Raw genomic sequence first — 18,619 nt, 5'->3', positions numbered from 1 at the left:
GGCCGGAGATGCTTGCTGATTCCTATACCGATGTGCCCATTCCCAACTGTTTGGGCTCCCTGTTGCCTATACCCCTTGGGACTGCCACCTTTGACACTTAGCTCCCTTTCCTCCCCTACATACCGCTCCACGCCTGATGCGGTGGCCGGTGGCGGACGCCCCCTCCTTTCCCTCTTGTTGTGTTAGCCACGTTCCCCCAGTAGGCTACCCTTTTTTTGTTTTTTGGGTACTGATCCCCTTTGGGATCTTGGACTAGGGTCCGGGCCCCCCCTCCGTGAAGGATCGAGGTCCCGGACAGGGTCCATAGTGACTTGGCCAGACTGCTTGGTCTCAGCCTTTCCCCCCCTCCCCTTTTATTTTTTACTGTTATTGCCGTGTTTACTATGCATTTACTGACTATTGATGCTTGTCATTTTGTCTCCCCTCTTCCCACTCTTCCATCTGTCCTTTTCTCCCTTTTTCTTCTCTCCTCCCCTCGCCTTTCTCCTACTCCTCTCTCTACTAGGTGCGTCTTGCTGCTCCGCCTTCCACACCGTGCGCCCCGTATCTATCAGCGACTCCATCCACTCCGGACACACCTATGGCCACCCTACAGGTAAGCTCCTACAATGTTAGAGGCTTATGCTCCCCCCACAAGCGCAGCAAGCTCTGGTGGGAGTTGAAGAGGCTCAAAACGCAGGTGGTCTTCCTGCAAGAGACCCACTTTACGCCACAGTCGCTACCCAGGCTCCCTAAACACCTTTTTAGCCAGTGGTTTATTAGTACATCTCCAACCCCTAAATCCAGGGGTACCGCAATAGCTATACACAGGTCATGCCCCTTTCAGCCCACTGACACCCGAATAGACCCCCTAGGCCGCTACGTATTTCTGAAGGGCTCCCTGGCTGGGCACACCTACACGTTCGCATCTATCTATGCCCCTAATGTTAATCAGCTGGGGTTCCTCGACACTATGTTGGAACGTCTGGGCGAGTTTAGGGAGGGCTTCCTGATCCTGGGGGGGGACTTCAATGTCAGCCCTGACCCCTTACTTGACACTTCTCATGCTAGACCCACACATTCCTACGTGTTCCTCAAACACTTCCGTAAGTCCCTCCAATCCCTCCTCCTGACGGATAGCTGGCGAACACTACACCCGTCTGACCGCGACTTTAGCTATTATTCTAAGGTACATGACGTCTACACCCGCATAGATCACCTGTATGTGGACCGGAACACCCTGGAGCTTTTGAGATCTGCCTCCATAGGACAGATCACCATCTCGGACCATGCGCCGGTGTCGGCGGTCTTTGCTTTACCCTCGGGTTCACGTCGATCCTGGACATGGCGACTGAATGACAACCTACTAGACGACGCGGGGGTGGTGGGAGAAATCGCAGACACCTTGTCCCACTATTTTTCCGAGAACTCCACGGCTGACGTGAGTGAGGGCACGCTGTGGGAGGCCCATAAGGCCGTGATCAAGGGGGCACTGATTTCTCAAGGCTCCCGGCTGAAGCGAGAACGCATGGCGGACTTTCACAGGGTGTACACCGCCCTCCAGAAAGCTGAACGACGGGGGGCCCAGAGGCACTGCGTACCCTGACGGAACTGCGGGAGTTGTTCCTGCGGCTTCTGGACAGGCAGACACACAAGCGTTTCCGCCACATGTCCCATAGGTTCTACGAACATGGGAACAAGTGCGGTCGCATGCTAGCACGGGCGCTCCGGACACGGACGGCGCAGATGCATGTTCATAAATTAAATTCCCCTTCGGGGACTCCCACGGTGCTGTCCTCTAAAATCGCAGCGGGCTTTCGGGAGTACTACGCCGCTTTGTATGATTTGAACCCTGACCTCTCCTCTTCGGCACAGGCCGCGAAATGTCAGGCGATTCGTGACTACCTGACCTCGTCGGGATTCCCCTCGCTTACGGACGACCAGTCCTCAGCTTTAGAACAACCAATCACCCTAATTGAACTTAGATCGACGATTGGGTCTCTACCCGCTGGGAAGAGCCCAGGCCCGGACGGGTTTACCAAGGCATACTTTGCGACCTTTCTCTCCCACTTGGAAAACCCACTATTGCGCTACTTTAATTCTATAGCGGGGGGTACGGCAATTCCGCCGGAAGCTTTACTAGCCCATATTACTGTGATCCCGAAGGAGGGCAAAGATCCCGCCGCCCCACAGAGTTACCGCCCTATCTCGCTCCTTAACTTAGACGTGAAGATCCTAGCGAAAATATTGGCCAATAGGCTCAAACATCTGTTGCCTGGACTTGTGCACCTTGATCAGACAGGCTTCATCCCGGGCAGGGAGGCGCGGGACAACTCCATACGGGCGGTTCAGCTCATTCAATGGGCTCGCACCTGTGCAGACCCCCAGCCCTACCTCATCATTTCCACTGATGCCGAAAAGGCATTTGACCGGGTGGATTGGTCATACCTGCAGGAGGTACTTTAACATTTGGGCTTGGGCCCCCGTATGTTGGCGTCCGTCTTGGCTCTGTACTCTGATCCATGTGCACAGGTGAAGGTGAATGGTACCCTCTCCTCCCGCTTCCCCATCAGGAACGGCACGAGGCAGGGGTGCCCACTCTCACCCCTCCTCTTTGCTCTGGTACTGGAGCCCCTGCTCCGTACAGTTCGGGCTAATGGTGATATTAGGGGCTTGCAGGTTGGGAATGCGGAACATAAACTCTCAGCTTACGCTGACGATGTTCTTTTTCATCTCGCGAACCCACTGCTCTCGTTGCCGGTCCTGCTGAAGGAACTTAACTACTTTGGCACCCTATCCAATTTCAAAATAAATTTTGACAAATCGGAGATCCTCCCTATTAACTTGACCCCAGACCTAACAAACATACTCAAGGCTGCCTTTCCTTTCTCGTGGGCCAATACATCCTTACGCTACCTGGGAGTACGACTCACGGATAGGTATGAAGCCTTGTACAAGACAAACTTCCCCCCTTTGCTCGCTGCGATTAAAGATGATCTTACTAAGTGGACTCGCACTGCCTTCGCCTGGTTTGGCCGGGTGAACGTGGTGAAGATGAACATTCTACCGCGTATCCTTTTCTATTTCCAGATGCTCCCGATTAGATTGCCCAGATTGTTCTTTGATCGCCTCTCTAGCATGCTGACTGAATTTATCTGGAGCGCGCGTAAGCCCCGAATAGCCCTCAAGACGTTAAAGCGCTCTAAGACAGAGGGCGGGCTGGGACTTCCTGACATTAGACGATATTATAGGGGAGTTGCTCTCCAAAGGATACTGAACTGGCGTTTCCACTCTCAATCGAAGCTCTGGGTATCTGGAGAAGTGCCTTGCGGGGCGGAACCTATCGTACGCACCGTGGTTACAGCGGGAACACAGAGGTCTATCAGAGACAACCTCCCCATTGACGACCCATGTGCTCGCGCTCTGGGATAGACTGAACGTTTCGCTTAAATTGTCTCCCCCTGTGTCGCCGCTGGCCCCATTAGGTGGCTTCCTTTGGTTCCCTCCGGGGGAGCAAATGGCCTTTTTTGGGCCTTGGGTGGAGGACGGGAACGCCAGCTGCGGGAACCTCATGAAGGATGGTAAACTCCTGGATTACGAGACCCTCCCGACGGGGAGACAGGGGCCACGGATGAATTTCTGGCGGTATAGGCAACTACACCACTTTTTTGAAAAACAGGGCCACAGGATAAGGGATCCCTCTTCTGTCACCCCGTTTGAGGGTCTGTTCATTGCTGATGAACCTACCCCACACCTGGTGTCTGAACTCTACCGTTTGCTGGGCTCTGCTGCCCCTCTGCCCGTGCCCGCCTACATACGGAAATGGGAGAGAGATTTGGATCAGGTCCTTACGGACGCACAACTGACCCATCTATACCGCCTCACTCATTCTTCCTCTGTGGACTCTAAAACACAAGAGACAAATTTTAAACTATTGTCTCGCTGGTACCATGTGCCGGCGGACTTGGCGTGTATTTACCCAACTGAGTCCGGGCTGTGTTGGCACAGGGGCACACTCATCCACATATGGTGGAGCTGCCCTCTGATTGAGCCCTTCTGGGCGGACGTTAAAGATCAGATACTGACGATCACCGGGGTTGACATACCCTTCTCTCCGGTGCACTTTCTTCTCCATGTCCCAACAATTCCTCTCAGTCACTATAAGAAGAGTGTAATTCCACACTTACTCAATGCGGCCAGGAGGCTGCTTCCGGTGTACTGGAGGCAGTCTAGAGTACCTGGTCGCGAGGATTGGATACGGGCGGTAAGTGACATCGGAGAGGCTGAGAGATGGGTGGCGACCTGTCGCGACCACCAGGACCGACATATGACCATGTGGGCACCGTGGACAGACTATGTCTCGGACCCTGTTTTTGTCCCCTCTAGTCTAGACGTGGCTTTGCTGGAACTGGCGGAGCCCTCCCTTAAGACTCGCAGGCTGCAAGCTCTCGCTGGGGAGCAGCTGGATCCACCAGCACTTGGTTAAGGAGATGGCCGTCCGGCACTGATGTTTGTTGTTGGAGTGGAGCGCACGGTGTGGAAGCGGACAAGTTTTATTTTTCTCACTAACAAGGTACGCACTGTTCCTCTCTCTACTCTTTTTTTTTTTCTACCCCCCCTCTTCCCCTCTCCTCCCCTTTCTCCCTGCATGTCTTACCTGTGCTCCTTCTCTTTCCCAGACCCTTATCTCCCTCTCACCCTCTCCCCTCCCAAAGTCTACTCCCTTTTATTGTTACGGCTTGTGACCAGTGATGGAGATGTTACTCCTTAAGAATGTTGAGTGTGGTGTTGGGCTAGTTCGAGCACATTGTTAGACCTTGGTTTACCCCATAGCCCGCCTGGGGGCCTTTGCCGATCCCTGGCCCTGACCCGGAGCTCACCTGGGGGGTGGTGGGTGGTTAGTTGGAGGTCTCAGTACCCCCCCCCCCTCCGCCCCGGACGTGGGCTTCTGGTTCGGTCTTGAGCCCTGTGGCTTGCCTGGGTTGGCAGGGCTCTCGCGCAGATCTCCCTCCTGGCTCATACCCGGGCTCGGGTGGTCTAGCGGAAAGTTCAGCTCTTCCCCCTCCGTGATATCACACCTTGGGTGTTCGTTCCCACACCATCTCTGGTTGTGACCCATGTGGCCGCCATGTTACGGGGGGGGGGCCGGGCTGGCTGCGGACGACCTTAGGGTGTTGGCTGCTGGACCGGCCCTCATGGCTGAGTTTACGTCTGACACTGGCGGTCCATACCTGCTCACACAATGTGCATTGTTTGATATATAACTCCACTGTTTGACGGCCCTGCGTGGCCGGATCTTTATGTAATCATAACCTGCTGGGTGTATCTGACTTTTGTCTTATATGCTCTTCCCCCTCCCCCTTTTATGTTTCTGTTTTCCTTTTAATTTTTCAATAAATACTGATTATACAAAAAAAGTCCTACCGTGTGTATGGGGCTTTAGACTAGCAGATTTAGACTTGACTAACAAATTGAAGCTGAACTCCAGCTTGCACTTTATAAGCAGTTACAACAAACAACCTTTTTTTCCTTTTTGGTGTAGAGATTTTACATAAAGGGGAAAAAAATCTGATCATTGCAAGTACCTCTCAGAGGATTGAGACAAACCATTTACCACTCAAACTGCTCACCAGGTGAAAATAAAGGGGGAAACTGCCTTTAAAAAAAAGGAAAACGAATGTAGCTGCTATATGTAAGGATTGGTAATCTGCAATATAAAGCAACTTCCACTTTAAGGCCTCCTCCCCATCTTCTGTTTGTGAAACTGAGCTTTTGGGGAGAAGAGAAGATACCCAATCTTGACAGGTACCTGCACTCACTTCCATTCCAATCGCCTTAGGCCTCTCCCTCCCAAAGTCTTCTGGGACACATGACTGGTCCTAGAAGACTTCAGGACCATGTGCTCATAGTGAAGATGCCGGCACCACCGAGGGAGAACACCGCTGGGGTGAGTGCACAGCTGGAACATGGGACGGGTGAGTGAGTGTGTGTGTGTGTGTGTGTGTGTGTGTGTGTGTGTGTTTTCAATTAAAAATCGGCAGCTATAGTTTTTGTAGCTGCTGACTTTTTTTTAAAAATAAAAAAAATACTGCAACTCTGCTTTAATACATCATAACCGCTTTAACTTTCATGATAGTTTGGAATGTTTTATTTTTTTTATTTTATATAATTGCATCTCGGCACAAAGAAACACTAGTTATCTATCTATCATATCGACCTGTTAAGACATAATATGTGTACTGTATTGTGTACAGCAATCATAGGTATAATGCAAAGGGAGCACTGAAAGACAATGTATTCATAGTCATTGAGATGTCAAATGTTAAGTATATTTTTAGAACAATTAATTTATCACAATTTAGCTATCCGCTCTGTATTTTTTTTTTTTTTTGTAAGGTTTTCTGCCAAAAGCATAACTGCCAATTAGGTTGCATTTCTGCTTCTATTTTTCGATTTGTAGTCAAGTTCTGGATGACCTCTCCCTGGTTACCCGCTGGCTCTCCATCCTCACAGCTTATGCAGACCCAGCCATTTCCTGTGAAAAATTGCGGCTAGCTGCAGCAGATGCACTTCAATTGGTTGGAGTCGACCTGGTGAGACTAGCTCTCAAGTGTGGTACATCAAAGCTTGCACAACTGGCAGTAAGGTAAGAAGTTCTCACTATTGGTGTAAGGTAAGAAGTTCTCACTATTGGTGTATTTTTTTTTCATCACTCTTGTCTTTGTTTTTCCATTAGAGCCATATTATGTGCAGTGAATTTGCTGCAAGATGAGGACAGGGGTGTTAGAGAATTTACTACAAGGTTTGCTGTGACAGCCTTGAATCGGCCACCTGAGACAACTTTCCACAGTGACTGGGCAATTGTGTGTCTCCTGGAACTTCTGAGAGACTTTTTCTGGGGCTATGAGGAGACCTTTAATGCTCTAATACATCAACTGCCTTCATGTGATCTGCAGATTGTACTATCCTTCCTTAATGAAAGGTAATTGTCTTAGTATAGTGCTTGCTTTAGTCTGTAAATGCAGCTGGTAACAGTTCTTTAATGAGTATCTATGCTCAAAATTTAGCAGTGATTTTAATAATGCTTAAAGTGAAACAATAAAAGTGAAATATTCCTTTAGATTTTGTACGGGGGGGGGGGGGGGGTGTCTATAGTATGCCTGTAAAGTAGCGTATGTTTTGCGTCCTGTTTATAACAGTCTCTGCACAAAATCACATTTCTAAAGGGAAAAAAAGTCATTTAAAACTACTCGCGGCTATAATGAATCCTCGGTTCCTGGCAATACAGATCAGTCATTGAAAAACAAAAATGTGTGGGGGCCCTTCAGGTCTGGTATGGATATTAAGGGAACCCTACACCAAATTTTAAATAAAAATGGCGCGGGGTTCCCCCCAAAAATTCATACCAGACCCTTATCCAAGCACCCAACCTGGCAGGCCACAGGAAAAGAGGGGGGACGAGAGGGTGCCCCCCCTCCTGAACCATACCAGGCCACATGTCCCCGTTGATGGGGACAAAGGCCTCATCCCTACAACCCCTTGCACAGTGGTTGTGGGGGTCTGCGGGTGGAGGGGCTTATCGGAATCTGGAATCCTGTCGTGTTTTTTTTTTTTTAACATTTTCACACTTTTTTTTTTTTTGTGAAATGCTTGGGGTTCAATAAGGGGTACCCCTTACCAATTCACATGGGGGGGGCGGGATCTGGAGTTCCCCTTTGTTAAAAGGGGCTTCCAGATTCCGATAAGCCCCCCCGCCCGCAGACCCTCACAACCACCGGGCAAGAGTTGTGGGATTGAGGCCCTTGTCCCCATCAATATGGGGACATCCTGCCCATGATGTTCTCTCGTCCCCCCTCCTTTCCTGCTGCCTGCCAGGTTGCGTGCTCCAATAAGGATCTGGTATGGATTTTTGGGGGGGAACCCCACGCCATTTCTTTTTTTATTTGTCATAGGATTCCCCTTAATATCCATACCAGACCTGAAGGGCCTCGTAATGGAATTCAGGGGGATCCCCACGCATTTTTATTTTTTTTCAATTACTTTGATCTGTATTGCCGGGACCCGACAATTCATTATAGCCGCGAGTAGTTTTAAATGACTAGTTTTCCTTTAGAAATAATTTTTTTTGCATAGACTATTATAAACACCTGCTAATTTACAGGCATGCTATAGACACCCCCCAGGTACGAAATTTTAAAGGAATATTTTACTTTTATTGTTTTACTTTAAGCATTATTAACCACTTCCATACAGGGCACTTATACACCTTCCCGCCCAGACCAATTTTTAGCTTTTAGCGCTGTTGCACTTTGAATGACAATTGCGCGGTCATGCTACACTGTACTCAAACTAAATTTTTATCATTTTGTACCCACAAATAGAGCTTTCTTTTGGTGGTATTTGATTACCTCTGGGATATTTATTTTCTGCAAAAAATAAAATAAAAAATGACCGAAAATTTTGAAAAAAAAAACGTTTTTTTTTTTTGTTTCTATCATAAAACTTTGTTAAGTACGTTTTCTCCTTCACTGATGGGCACTGATGGTACTGCACTGACAGGGCGTCACTGATGGGCAGCGATGAGGTGGTACTGATGTGGTGGCATTGATGGGCACTAATATGCGGCACTGATGGGCGGCATGGATAGGCACTGATAGGCGGCATGGATGGGCTTGGATAGTCGGCACGGCTGGGCACTGATAGGCAGCACGGCTGGGCACTGATAGGCGGCACGGATGGGCACTGATAGGTGGCACGGATGGGCATAGATGGGCACTATTGTATGTGTTTTACTAATGGATGCCAATCAGTGCCTGCCAATCAGTGGTGCCCATCGTGGGTACTGATTGGCATCTATTGCGGCACTGATTGGCATCCATTTTTTGTGTCCTCATCCCTGGTGGTCTAGGGTGGCATACCTTTATTTTTATAATCCCTGGTGGTCCAGTGGGCATCCCTGGTGGTCCAGTGGGCATCCTCGGGGGGGCTGTGCTGATAATCGATCAGCACAACCCCCCCCCCTGTCACAGGAGCAGCCGATCGGCTCTCCTCTACTCGCGTCTGACAGACGCGAGTGAGGAAGAGCCGATTACTGGCTTTTCCTGTTTACATCGTGATCAGCCGTGATTGGACACGGCTGATCACGTGGTAAAGAGTCTCCGTGAGAGACTCTTTACCTTGATCGGTGTTGCGGGGTGTCAGACTGACACCCTGCAACAACGATCGCCGCGATGCGCGCCCCCGGGGGCGCGCAGCGGCTCAGAATCCTGAGGACGTCATATGACGTCCAGTCAGGATTCTACAACCACTTCTACAATCAACGTCAATATGTCATTGGCGGGCGGCAAGTGGTTAAAATCGCTGCTCCTGGCAAAACGGCCGTTTTTAAAACTTTTTTTTTTTTGCATTGATGCATCTCCCCTGGGGCAGGACCCGGGTCCCCAAACACTTTTTTTTCTGACAATAACTTGCATATTAACCTTTAAAATGAGCACTTATGATTTTTCATGTTCGTGACCCATAGACTTTAACGGTGTTCGTATGTTTGAATGAAATTTTTGCCTGTTCGCATTTTCTGCTGCGAACCGAATCAGGGGGTGTTCAGCTCAGCCCTAGTTACCAGTAATGGCAAAATAGGATAATTCTACATGGCAGTTTTCAAGTTTAGTTATGACATGCAAATAGCATTAACTTTAGCAATATGGTTTTCATTTAGCACAATAAGAGATGATTGTTTGCCTAAAAATGTGTTTTGTTATGCTGCTCAAATAACTGGTTCTCTTTATTGCCCACATCCCTGGCTGTTTGCTAGCTGCAACACTGAGTAGGTAGTCTTGTATAACTTATATGATGGAACTAAAGGGTTAGACCCCCTGCTTAACAGTGTTCCAGCTTTAATTTCTTTGCTAAAATATCTGTGATGTGCTTCTTGTGTTTTTACAGATCTGTTGCTCTATATGAGGAGGATAAACCCAATATGTTTGCAGATCCCAATTTCCTTTCCTCCCTCTTGCATCCATTGCTTTATGACTTGATGAGTGCCATGTCGCGCACAGTTTCCTTGTGCTCTGTCTTGCTGCAGTGGGTGCAGTCCACAACAGAAATGGTAAAAGAGCAGTTAAAACAATACCACAGTTGGACAAAACAGCATGGTAAGTTATATAATAAAAGGTAAAGTGCGATGTAAGCTGGCCATACACTAAATATTACATTTGGAAGCCTGGGGTTAATAAAGCTGTGGAACATTATATATATATATATATATATATATATATATATATATATATATATATATATATATATATATATATTTTTATGAACAAGCCCACTCTTTTTACTCACGTTGCAAGTTCTTGGGGTGTACATAAAGTATTGCAATCACCCCCAGTAATTACCCAATCTAATTACCCAGCATTTGGCTGGGGAAAAAACAGCCAGTATAAGTTTTTAATTATCCTAGGGGTTTGGGGGTTGTTTATTGGTACTCATAAGTATTATAAATGTCATCCAAGCCCACTGATATTGGAACTCCAAATTTTTCCCATATACTACACAATAGTAGGGGACAAAAGTGGAATTTGACTAGCAAAATGTTTGTTCCTAACACTTGTTGCCATTTCCAGGTTCCCTGTGTGTTTCATGGCTTGCAGCTTCTGGATGTTCCCAGGTACATTCTGCTGTTTTAGGTTTGTTGATTCGAGGAGAGCTTCTTCTCAGAGCTCATGAAATACTAACCCAAGTTGGCACTCCGTGTACTCTAGGCTCCCTAAGGGAGGAGCTAGTTCAGCTAAAGGAGGAACTGGCTTTACACGGCCTAGGACATTCCAGTATGAAGATGAAAACTGAACTTTTCTAGAGACATTGCCCTACAGCTACAAACTTGGGCAACTTGAATATATTTATATTTTCAGTGTATGTAAACCTGTTTTTCTTAATGTTAAAAGAACACACCAAGAACCGTAAAGCCATAATATATGGCCTTCCTCTCCCAGTGAGGATGTCCTTAATAATTTTATGATCATTTCTAGCTCTAACATTCCCCTTGTAATGTAGTTACAGTACTCATAAATCAGATTACAGTCTATCTTGTCTGACAAAGAAGAATCTTTTATATGGTGGAATAAACCTTTTATGAAGTGACCTCATCCGTGTGCTGTACACAGCAGAGTGGACATACGTTCATGAGCAAGGCATCTGATTCATCTGTAGACATTAGAGGCCATTGCAGGTCTCAAGGATCTTTAAAAGTGAGAAATGCCTTTTAGTATGTAATATATGTGGTGGTATGGTCGATCAGTAAGGAACCCCAACAAATGTAATGGTCTTGTGTCATAATATAACTGGGTACTGACATTTATAGGTAAAGTTGATCCAGGGAAAATCCGATTGCCTCTCGGGGGATCAGGAAGGAATTATTTCCCCTGCTGTAGCAAATTGGAGCATGCTTTGCTGTTTTTTGTTTTTGTTTTTTTGCCTTCCTCTGCATCAACTGTGGGTGGAGGATTGTGTATATGGGATTGTATTTAATTGTTTTATTTTTTTTATTGGTTGAACTGGATGGACTTTTGTCTTTTTTTTTTTTTTTACCTGTGTGTGAGACTTCATGTATTCAAAAATAAAAAAAATGTGCCAACATGATCAAAACCTCTATTGTAAACTTGAGCCTAACTGCATTGATCCAATTCTTGTGTCGGTTATCAAAGCTATATTTTATGCCTTGGAACAAATTCAACAAAGTAATCATGTTTTTAATAGTATTTAACATGTTGCTAACAATAAATTATATTTTTACTTTTTAATGAATGCAGTATTTTGATCTTCATTTTTATCTTAAAATTATGTATTGGACTTGTGTCTTAATATTTCCTCTCAGCTTTGTAGGGAATACCTCAATCGGACAGAGATTTGAGCCCTGGTTTCCAAAAGTAGTTTCTGTACTACTTTTGGTGATTTTCAGGGTGCGATTTCCATTATCTGCAGAAACCCGCATAGATTTCTCGGAAATCGCCCTCGAAGTTGGGACTGACACGTGGGAATGTAATCGTGCGAGTTCAGTGGAACTCGCACAATTTAATTTCCGCAGTCAGTGTTAACCTAGGCTTAAAGCTAAAAATTATGGCTAAAAAGGGTTTGCGTGTTCTTGATAAACTCTTGGGGTTGGATTTACTAAAACTGAAGAGTGCAAAATCTGGTCCAGCTATGCATGATAGCCAATCGGCTTCTAACTTCAGCTTGTTCAATTAGGCTTTTCCAAATAAAACAACTGATTTAGCTTCTCTGCAGAGCTGTACCAGATTTTGCACTCTCCAGTTTTAGTAAGTCAACCCCTTGGTGTCCTTTTGTCTATTTCTTCTAGCTTTGAGCAGAGATCCTTTTTTGGAACTTTTCCCATAGTTTGCCCTGGTGCATGAGTATCCTGTAACAAGGACCAGTCACTAGAGGTATCTCTGTTTGTGCCTGGTGACTAATCTTGTATTTGCCCCATGTAGATTTCTGCAGGCAGCCTGTAGTGGTAAGACCTTTTGGGTCCCACCCACCGCTCTGCTCTTTATCCCACAGAAGAGACCCAGGACTGTTGAGCAGTTAGAATCCAATATCGGGCGAGAACGGGACAACTTCCCCCTCCCAAAACTCCAGCAACTGGTCTCGTGAGTTCCCAGACCATCGTAAACATGATCCTGTCCCAACTTTTTTGAGATGTGTTCTTGCCATTAATTTCAAAATTTCCCTATTTCATCTCTTTCCTAAAATGGTACAACGCACATTTAAAACATTTTAATATATTTTCTATTGTGAATAAAATATGCGTTTTTGACATTTGCAAATCCTTGCATTCTTCTTTTTTTTTGTATATTTAAAAAAAATATTATGTGACTTAAGGTCAGCTTAAAAGTATATGTAAAAACTCACCATGTAAAACACAATGCCTGTTTTTTTTTTTTTTACCTTTTTTAATAAGTGATTGCATTACCTCTTTTCTCAGCTGCATAATAGCTGGGGGGGGGGGGGGATGTCAGGACACTGATCTTCCCAGTGAATGGCTGTGCAGAGAGGGGTGTTTTAGGACAAGTCTGATTATTGGAGGCGATCACACTGAGTTTTCAGCACAGCTAGTGAACTGACCACTTTGTTCTCCTACATCAATCCGCCATGAATGGAAATTAACAAAGTCAAACATATTTGAAGTCAAAGCCCTGAGATTAACAGGTGAAAATAAAGGGAACACATGTCAGGACAAAATGCAGCCATTATATCTGACTGGTAACCTGCAGTTAAATATATTTTGTGTTTTTGGGCTTAGATATACTTTAAAACAAGCAAAAGAGAGTTGCAGTAAGTTATGATTTTTATTATTTCACAATTGCATTTCCTAATACTGTTCTGTATAATATTTCCCATTTAGACTATGTTGCCAATTCCCCTCAGTCACAGCCAACCCCAGGCTAGACAGGCTGATTCCTTTTAGCCTCCATTATTTCAGAACGTAGATATACGTTTTTATTTTTTTATATTCTCATAAATAAAAACGACTTTACTTTTAATTATAAATAAAAGTGTGTCCATACAAGGCAATACATATAATGTATAAATGCATCACTTCTTGATATTCTCTGTTACATGTACTTGTTCTTGGGCTGCTCATTTTTTGCTGAGATTCACAGTTTTATTCATTGTAAATCTGTGTGACACACAGAGAAGGCTCTTTTTTTTTTATCAGACTGGCTGTCATGTATCTTACAGAATTTCCCTGTTAAAAAGCATGGACTTGAGAAAAAAAACATGGCAAATTGACTAGCTTTTAACCAATGCAATCTGTTTTTAGGAAAAAGTCCCTGAATACTGCTTTTGTGGAATAAAACTTGCATTATGCTGTCAAAGCCTTTTAAAAGGTGCTCTTCAAAAATCCAAAACGTCTGAAAGCATATGGCAAAATGTGTATCTGCTTACAAATTTATAAACGCACCTAGTGAAAATATGCCTCCTTTATGGGTAGCCCTTGGCAGCCAACTGTTGGTAAAATCAGTGAAAGAGTTCATCATTGCTGGCAACTGCAATTTTTGCATACTGCTTATCGCCATATCGGCTGTACAAGAATGAGCCATTTACCATCTTCAGCCAAACTTCAAAAATGCATCTAATGGCTTATTAATATGCTTTGTAGCTGTCATCTTACCAAAAGGTCTCCCAAGTTCATTTTAATGTTTCATCTTATTCATACTTTGGTAGCTATACATAATTAACATTCGGAGGTTGAAGGTTGTAGCATGCAAATGTGGGTTTCTTAGCTTTGTCGTAAACTCTACCACTGTTTTAATATTACAGCTGAACTCCTGGACTTGCCCAAAGGTTGTTTCTGGATACTGGATCATTCCTTTATTCACTCGGCTACTATGGTTAACATTACCAAGGACCATAGAATAGCTTTGCTTAACAAACCTATGGATACAATTCCAATATCCACACCGAGTCCAATTTACTTTGTTTTTGGCAGCCAAAATAACTCACTACTGGTTGGAAAAGACCAGTGTATGGCCTAGCTTTAATGAAGTGAAAACTAATCTGGATCATGCGCCACGAAAAAATGGTTAGTGTCCTACAAGATAACCCCTGTTTGAAAAGGTGTGGACCTCTTGGCTTTCTTACCTACAGGTGTCGCGCACTCAGGATTGATGGCAGGTCTGACTCCTGGACAGATGTGGTTTCGCTCTTCCTTCTTTTCTGATTCTCCTTTCCTTTTCTTAATGTGACCTTTTTTTTCTATCTCTATCTACAATATGGGTCCTTTTAGTCTGATCTTTTGTCTCGACTTTAGGGTTTCTGTCTAGGTTTTATATGTGATAATATTTCTTAACGGATATGTCACTGATACATTTGCTATCCTCAGGGCAAGCTAAATAAATCTAGTGCTAAAATGACATAGTGGTCACTAAGTTTGTTATAGTTCCATTATTATGTCTGTAGTCTGCCTTAATATCGGGATAGGCGGGTGTAGACCTACCTGACAACCTACCGAACATACAATGTTGGACTAAAGTAAGGCCCATTGGTTGCTTGGTCTTTTTATTTTATTTTTTGGGGGATATAATGAACATGTTTCGCAATACAGATCTCATCATAGTTGACCGCTTCAGTGTAGTCCCTGGGACCCACTGATGGACTCCTGTTTAACTCCTTACCTTTTTAAATATGCTATCATTGATAACTTCTTGTATATAGTTTATGATGACAGAACCATTTTGCACTCTCTTGTATAACACTATGATGTTTATACTGTTATTTTGAAAATGTAATAAAAAGATTGAAACAGAAAGCTGAACTTCTTATGGCACTTATTGTTTTACCTGCCAAAGGATTTGTATTTCTATCCATTCACTTCTGAGCCTTGCATAGCTTTACCACAAAGCACAGCCCTTACAGGGCAAAATATGTTTATTTTTTTATTTTTATTTTTTCTCCCCTGTGGCTTAAATAACTTTTATGGCTCTTGTCCCTTCAAGACCTGTGAATGGACAATGAATGGAATGGCAGCAGACTGATGAGCTCATGTGTATGTCACTCAGCTGGCTCTTCTATCAGCACACACCTTGCACACCCACATTTGGATCCTTGTGCTGCTTCTTTTTCTTCCAATCTAAACTCTTGGACTGGGTCTGTGAAAGGCTAATACCAAATCAAGTTCAGGTACTTGCACTGCTAGCATTACAAATATATTTAAAGCGGAGTTCCACTCAAAAATGCAAGCTCCGCTTGTTTGCTTGCTTCCTCCCCCCTCAGTTGACACATTTGGCACCTTTCAGGGGGGGGACGGGTACCTGTTTTTGACAGATAAATGTTACAATTTTCTGAGAAACCTGGATGCGGTAAGGTCGACCGGAAGTTCGGCCCCTTTCCTCTGCCATCGGGCCAGTTAAACAGCACAGCATGCTTTGCAGATGGGCAGTAGGGAGCCAGCCGTGAAGTGAAAAGGTCTCACTGCCGGTCTCCCGTATCACAAATGGCAGCACACGCAAGCCGATCGTAAAATTGCGGGATCCCTGGGCAGGTAAAGGGTCCTAATCTTAAGTCAGCAGCTACAGTATTTGATTTTTAAATTTTTGGCGGGGGAGGGCTGGAGCTCCACTTTAAAGGGTCACTAAAGGAATTTTTTTTTTAGCTAAATAGCTTCCTTTACCTTGCTGCAGTCCTGGTTTCATGTCCTCAGTGTTCGTTTTTGCTTTGATGTTGCTGTAAATCCTCTCTGTTCTGGACACTTCCTGGTTGCCTGTTTCCTGATAACCACAGTACTGGGAGATTTCTCACGGTGGTCACTAATCAAGGAGGTGTGATTACTGTGTGTAAAACGAAACTGGATTGGTGCTGAGGAGTTTTAGACAAAGTATCACTGCTCTCTATTGGCTGACTGCCCTCTAGTGGCTCTCTGTACATCAGAGAACCAGCAAACAACAGCAAAAACGAAACTACACTGCAGGCACATTATATGATTGTTTTTTTATCTATTTGTAATCATTTTTAAAAGGAATCAGTTAACTATTATGTCTCTATGCCCTGTAAACAGTCATTTCAGCTAAAAAAAAAATTTCCTTTAGTGACCCTTTAAGGATGTATTCATTACTCTAGAGCAGGTGTCTCCAAACTGTGGCCCGGGGGGCTGCATGAGGCCCTTTGCTTGCTTTTATCTGGCCCTTGGGCACTTTTTCTCTCACGGACACCCGTAATGGGTCACTATTTCTCCCTATGATGACCACAACAGGCCACTCTTCCTAATACCAAATGTGGTTATATTTACTCCTACTGATGCCAGGAAAATTTTAATCCCACTGGTCAAAGTCCGGCCCTCCTAGAGTCTGAAGGACAATAAACCGGCCCTTTGTTTAGAAAGTTTGGAGACCCCTGCTCTAGAGCATGTATGCCATTTATTTATACCTGGAATTTGGAATTCAGCTTTAGGACCAAATTGAATGAAAACGGTATAAGCCCTCCTCAACCGTTTTACCCTCCAAGAACTGTTGAAATCATTTTCAGGTCTCAGCAACTCCTGCTAAATATTACATCTACAGCTCATGGTACATTATAAAGATAAGTAAGTTATATATAGAATAAATAAAAGAATGAAAAGTGTAGTATTGATGCCAAAGGTAGATCTTTTTAACACGTCTTGCTCTGTGATAAAATAATTTTCAGTAACAATCAAAAAAATAAAATGGGGGGGAATGTCCAGAGAGGAAACAGAACTACTCCCATACATTGGTGGCCAGTGGACATGTGCTTTCTTACAGTGTCAGTCAGTGGGATAGGTGAATCTTTCATCCATGTTCAGTGAGAGGAAAAATTCCCTTTTATGTTAGTGATCAGTGTTAGGAACACACCATTGAATCATTGGTTTCATGCCACTGGCTCGGCCAATTTCTGTCCCAGAACCATACAGGTGTTATCAGATGGCAAGTGATTCTGCCACTGCTGTGATGACTAGATCGACAAATTCAAATAGTATGGAAAATAAAAAAAATGCCTATTTATGTATTTAATATTTGTATTAGGCGATTTGCCTAGAGTTGAGTGTTAAAGTAGAATTGTAGTCAAAGATTTTTTTTTTTTTAAAGAGTTAGGGATGGTTATCCATATTAGTTTTTTTTTTTGTGTTATTGATGTTTTATTGAGGAGATTTCTTCTAAACTTCCTGTCCCATAGCCAAAATAGGAAGTGAGTGGAAATCCCTGCAAAGGAAGGGAATTTCTTAGGGCCCCCAGGTCACCAGAATTAGTGTCCCCATTGGAAGATTTCCCATCTATTACATTTCTGGTAACAACCCACAATTCGGAATCATCTTTTACATTTACTTTCAATGATCATGGTAAACGGTACAAAAGGGAGAGAGCATCTCCTTAACCGGCACAAAAACAGCAAAAAAAAAAAACTAATAAGTGTTTTAATCCATCTCTACTCCATCCAAAACTAAAACAAAAAAAGTTTTGCCTTTAGTTATACTTTAACCTATCGTGCAAAAAAACATGGAGGTCGACTTTTTTTTTTCTGGAAATGTTTGCTTCTAGGCTGCCATTGCTGATTCCCGGGATTCAATACTCGAAACCATTAAGCTGCAACAAGCCTGCAAATCACACATTCTGACCTTCCTGGTTTGGTGTCAATGACCAGGTACAATTATTCAGAGGGTTATAATTACAGCCAGGTAACTCGCAAGAAAAGCAATGGCAGGTCTTATACGGTTGAATCTCGGATTACGAGCATAATCCGTTCCAGGAGAATGTTCGTAATCCAAAGTACTCGCATATCAAAGCGAGTTTTCCCATTTAAAGTCAATGGAAACTAAAAAAATTTGTTCCGCATTGACTTCAATGGGATGCAAAACCGAATGCGGCCAGAGGTGGGAGCGCCGAAAACGTCCGAAAAGGCCCAAGGACACTTTGGATTGTTTCCTGCACCACCCGTACCTCAGGCCAAATGTGGTACTGCAGGCCAATGTTCGGCTTTTCTCTGCTCCTGCGCCCCCGTACCTCAGGCCAAATGAGGCACTGCAGGCCTATTTAGCTTGAATTCTGCTCGTCTTGCAAGTCAACACTCGCAAAACGAGTCAGAATTTAAAAAAAAAACTGCTCGCAAATCAAAACGCTCTCAAACCAAG

At 44.4% G+C, this 18,619-nt stretch overlaps 1 protein-coding gene across 2 annotated transcripts in view; it reads left to right on the top strand.

Annotated features, from left to right (window-relative positions):
• Positions 1-11,385, top strand: part of LOC120936326 (thyroid adenoma-associated protein homolog) — an 82,453-nt gene extending 71,068 nt beyond the window's left edge. For both annotated transcript variants that reach the window (XM_040348576.1, XM_040348584.1), the window contains 4 exons: positions 6,440-6,625; positions 6,716-6,961; positions 9,922-10,130; positions 10,602-11,385. In XM_040348576.1, the coding sequence (XP_040204510.1) occupies positions 6,440-6,625; positions 6,716-6,961; positions 9,922-10,130; positions 10,602-10,834 (874 nt within the window). In that variant the 3' untranslated portion in view covers positions 10,835-11,385. The remainder of the gene's footprint in view (positions 1-6,439; positions 6,626-6,715; positions 6,962-9,921; positions 10,131-10,601) is intronic.
• Positions 11,386-18,619: the final 7,234 nt, after the last annotated feature.

Source organism: Rana temporaria, chromosome 1, assembly GCF_905171775.1.
Source record: "Rana temporaria chromosome 1, aRanTem1.1, whole genome shotgun sequence".
In the NCBI taxonomy this organism is placed as follows: domain Eukaryota; kingdom Metazoa; phylum Chordata; class Amphibia; order Anura; family Ranidae; genus Rana; species Rana temporaria.
Note: the sequence above shows the minus strand (reverse complement) of the source record. Positions and strands in the feature narration are given on the sequence as shown.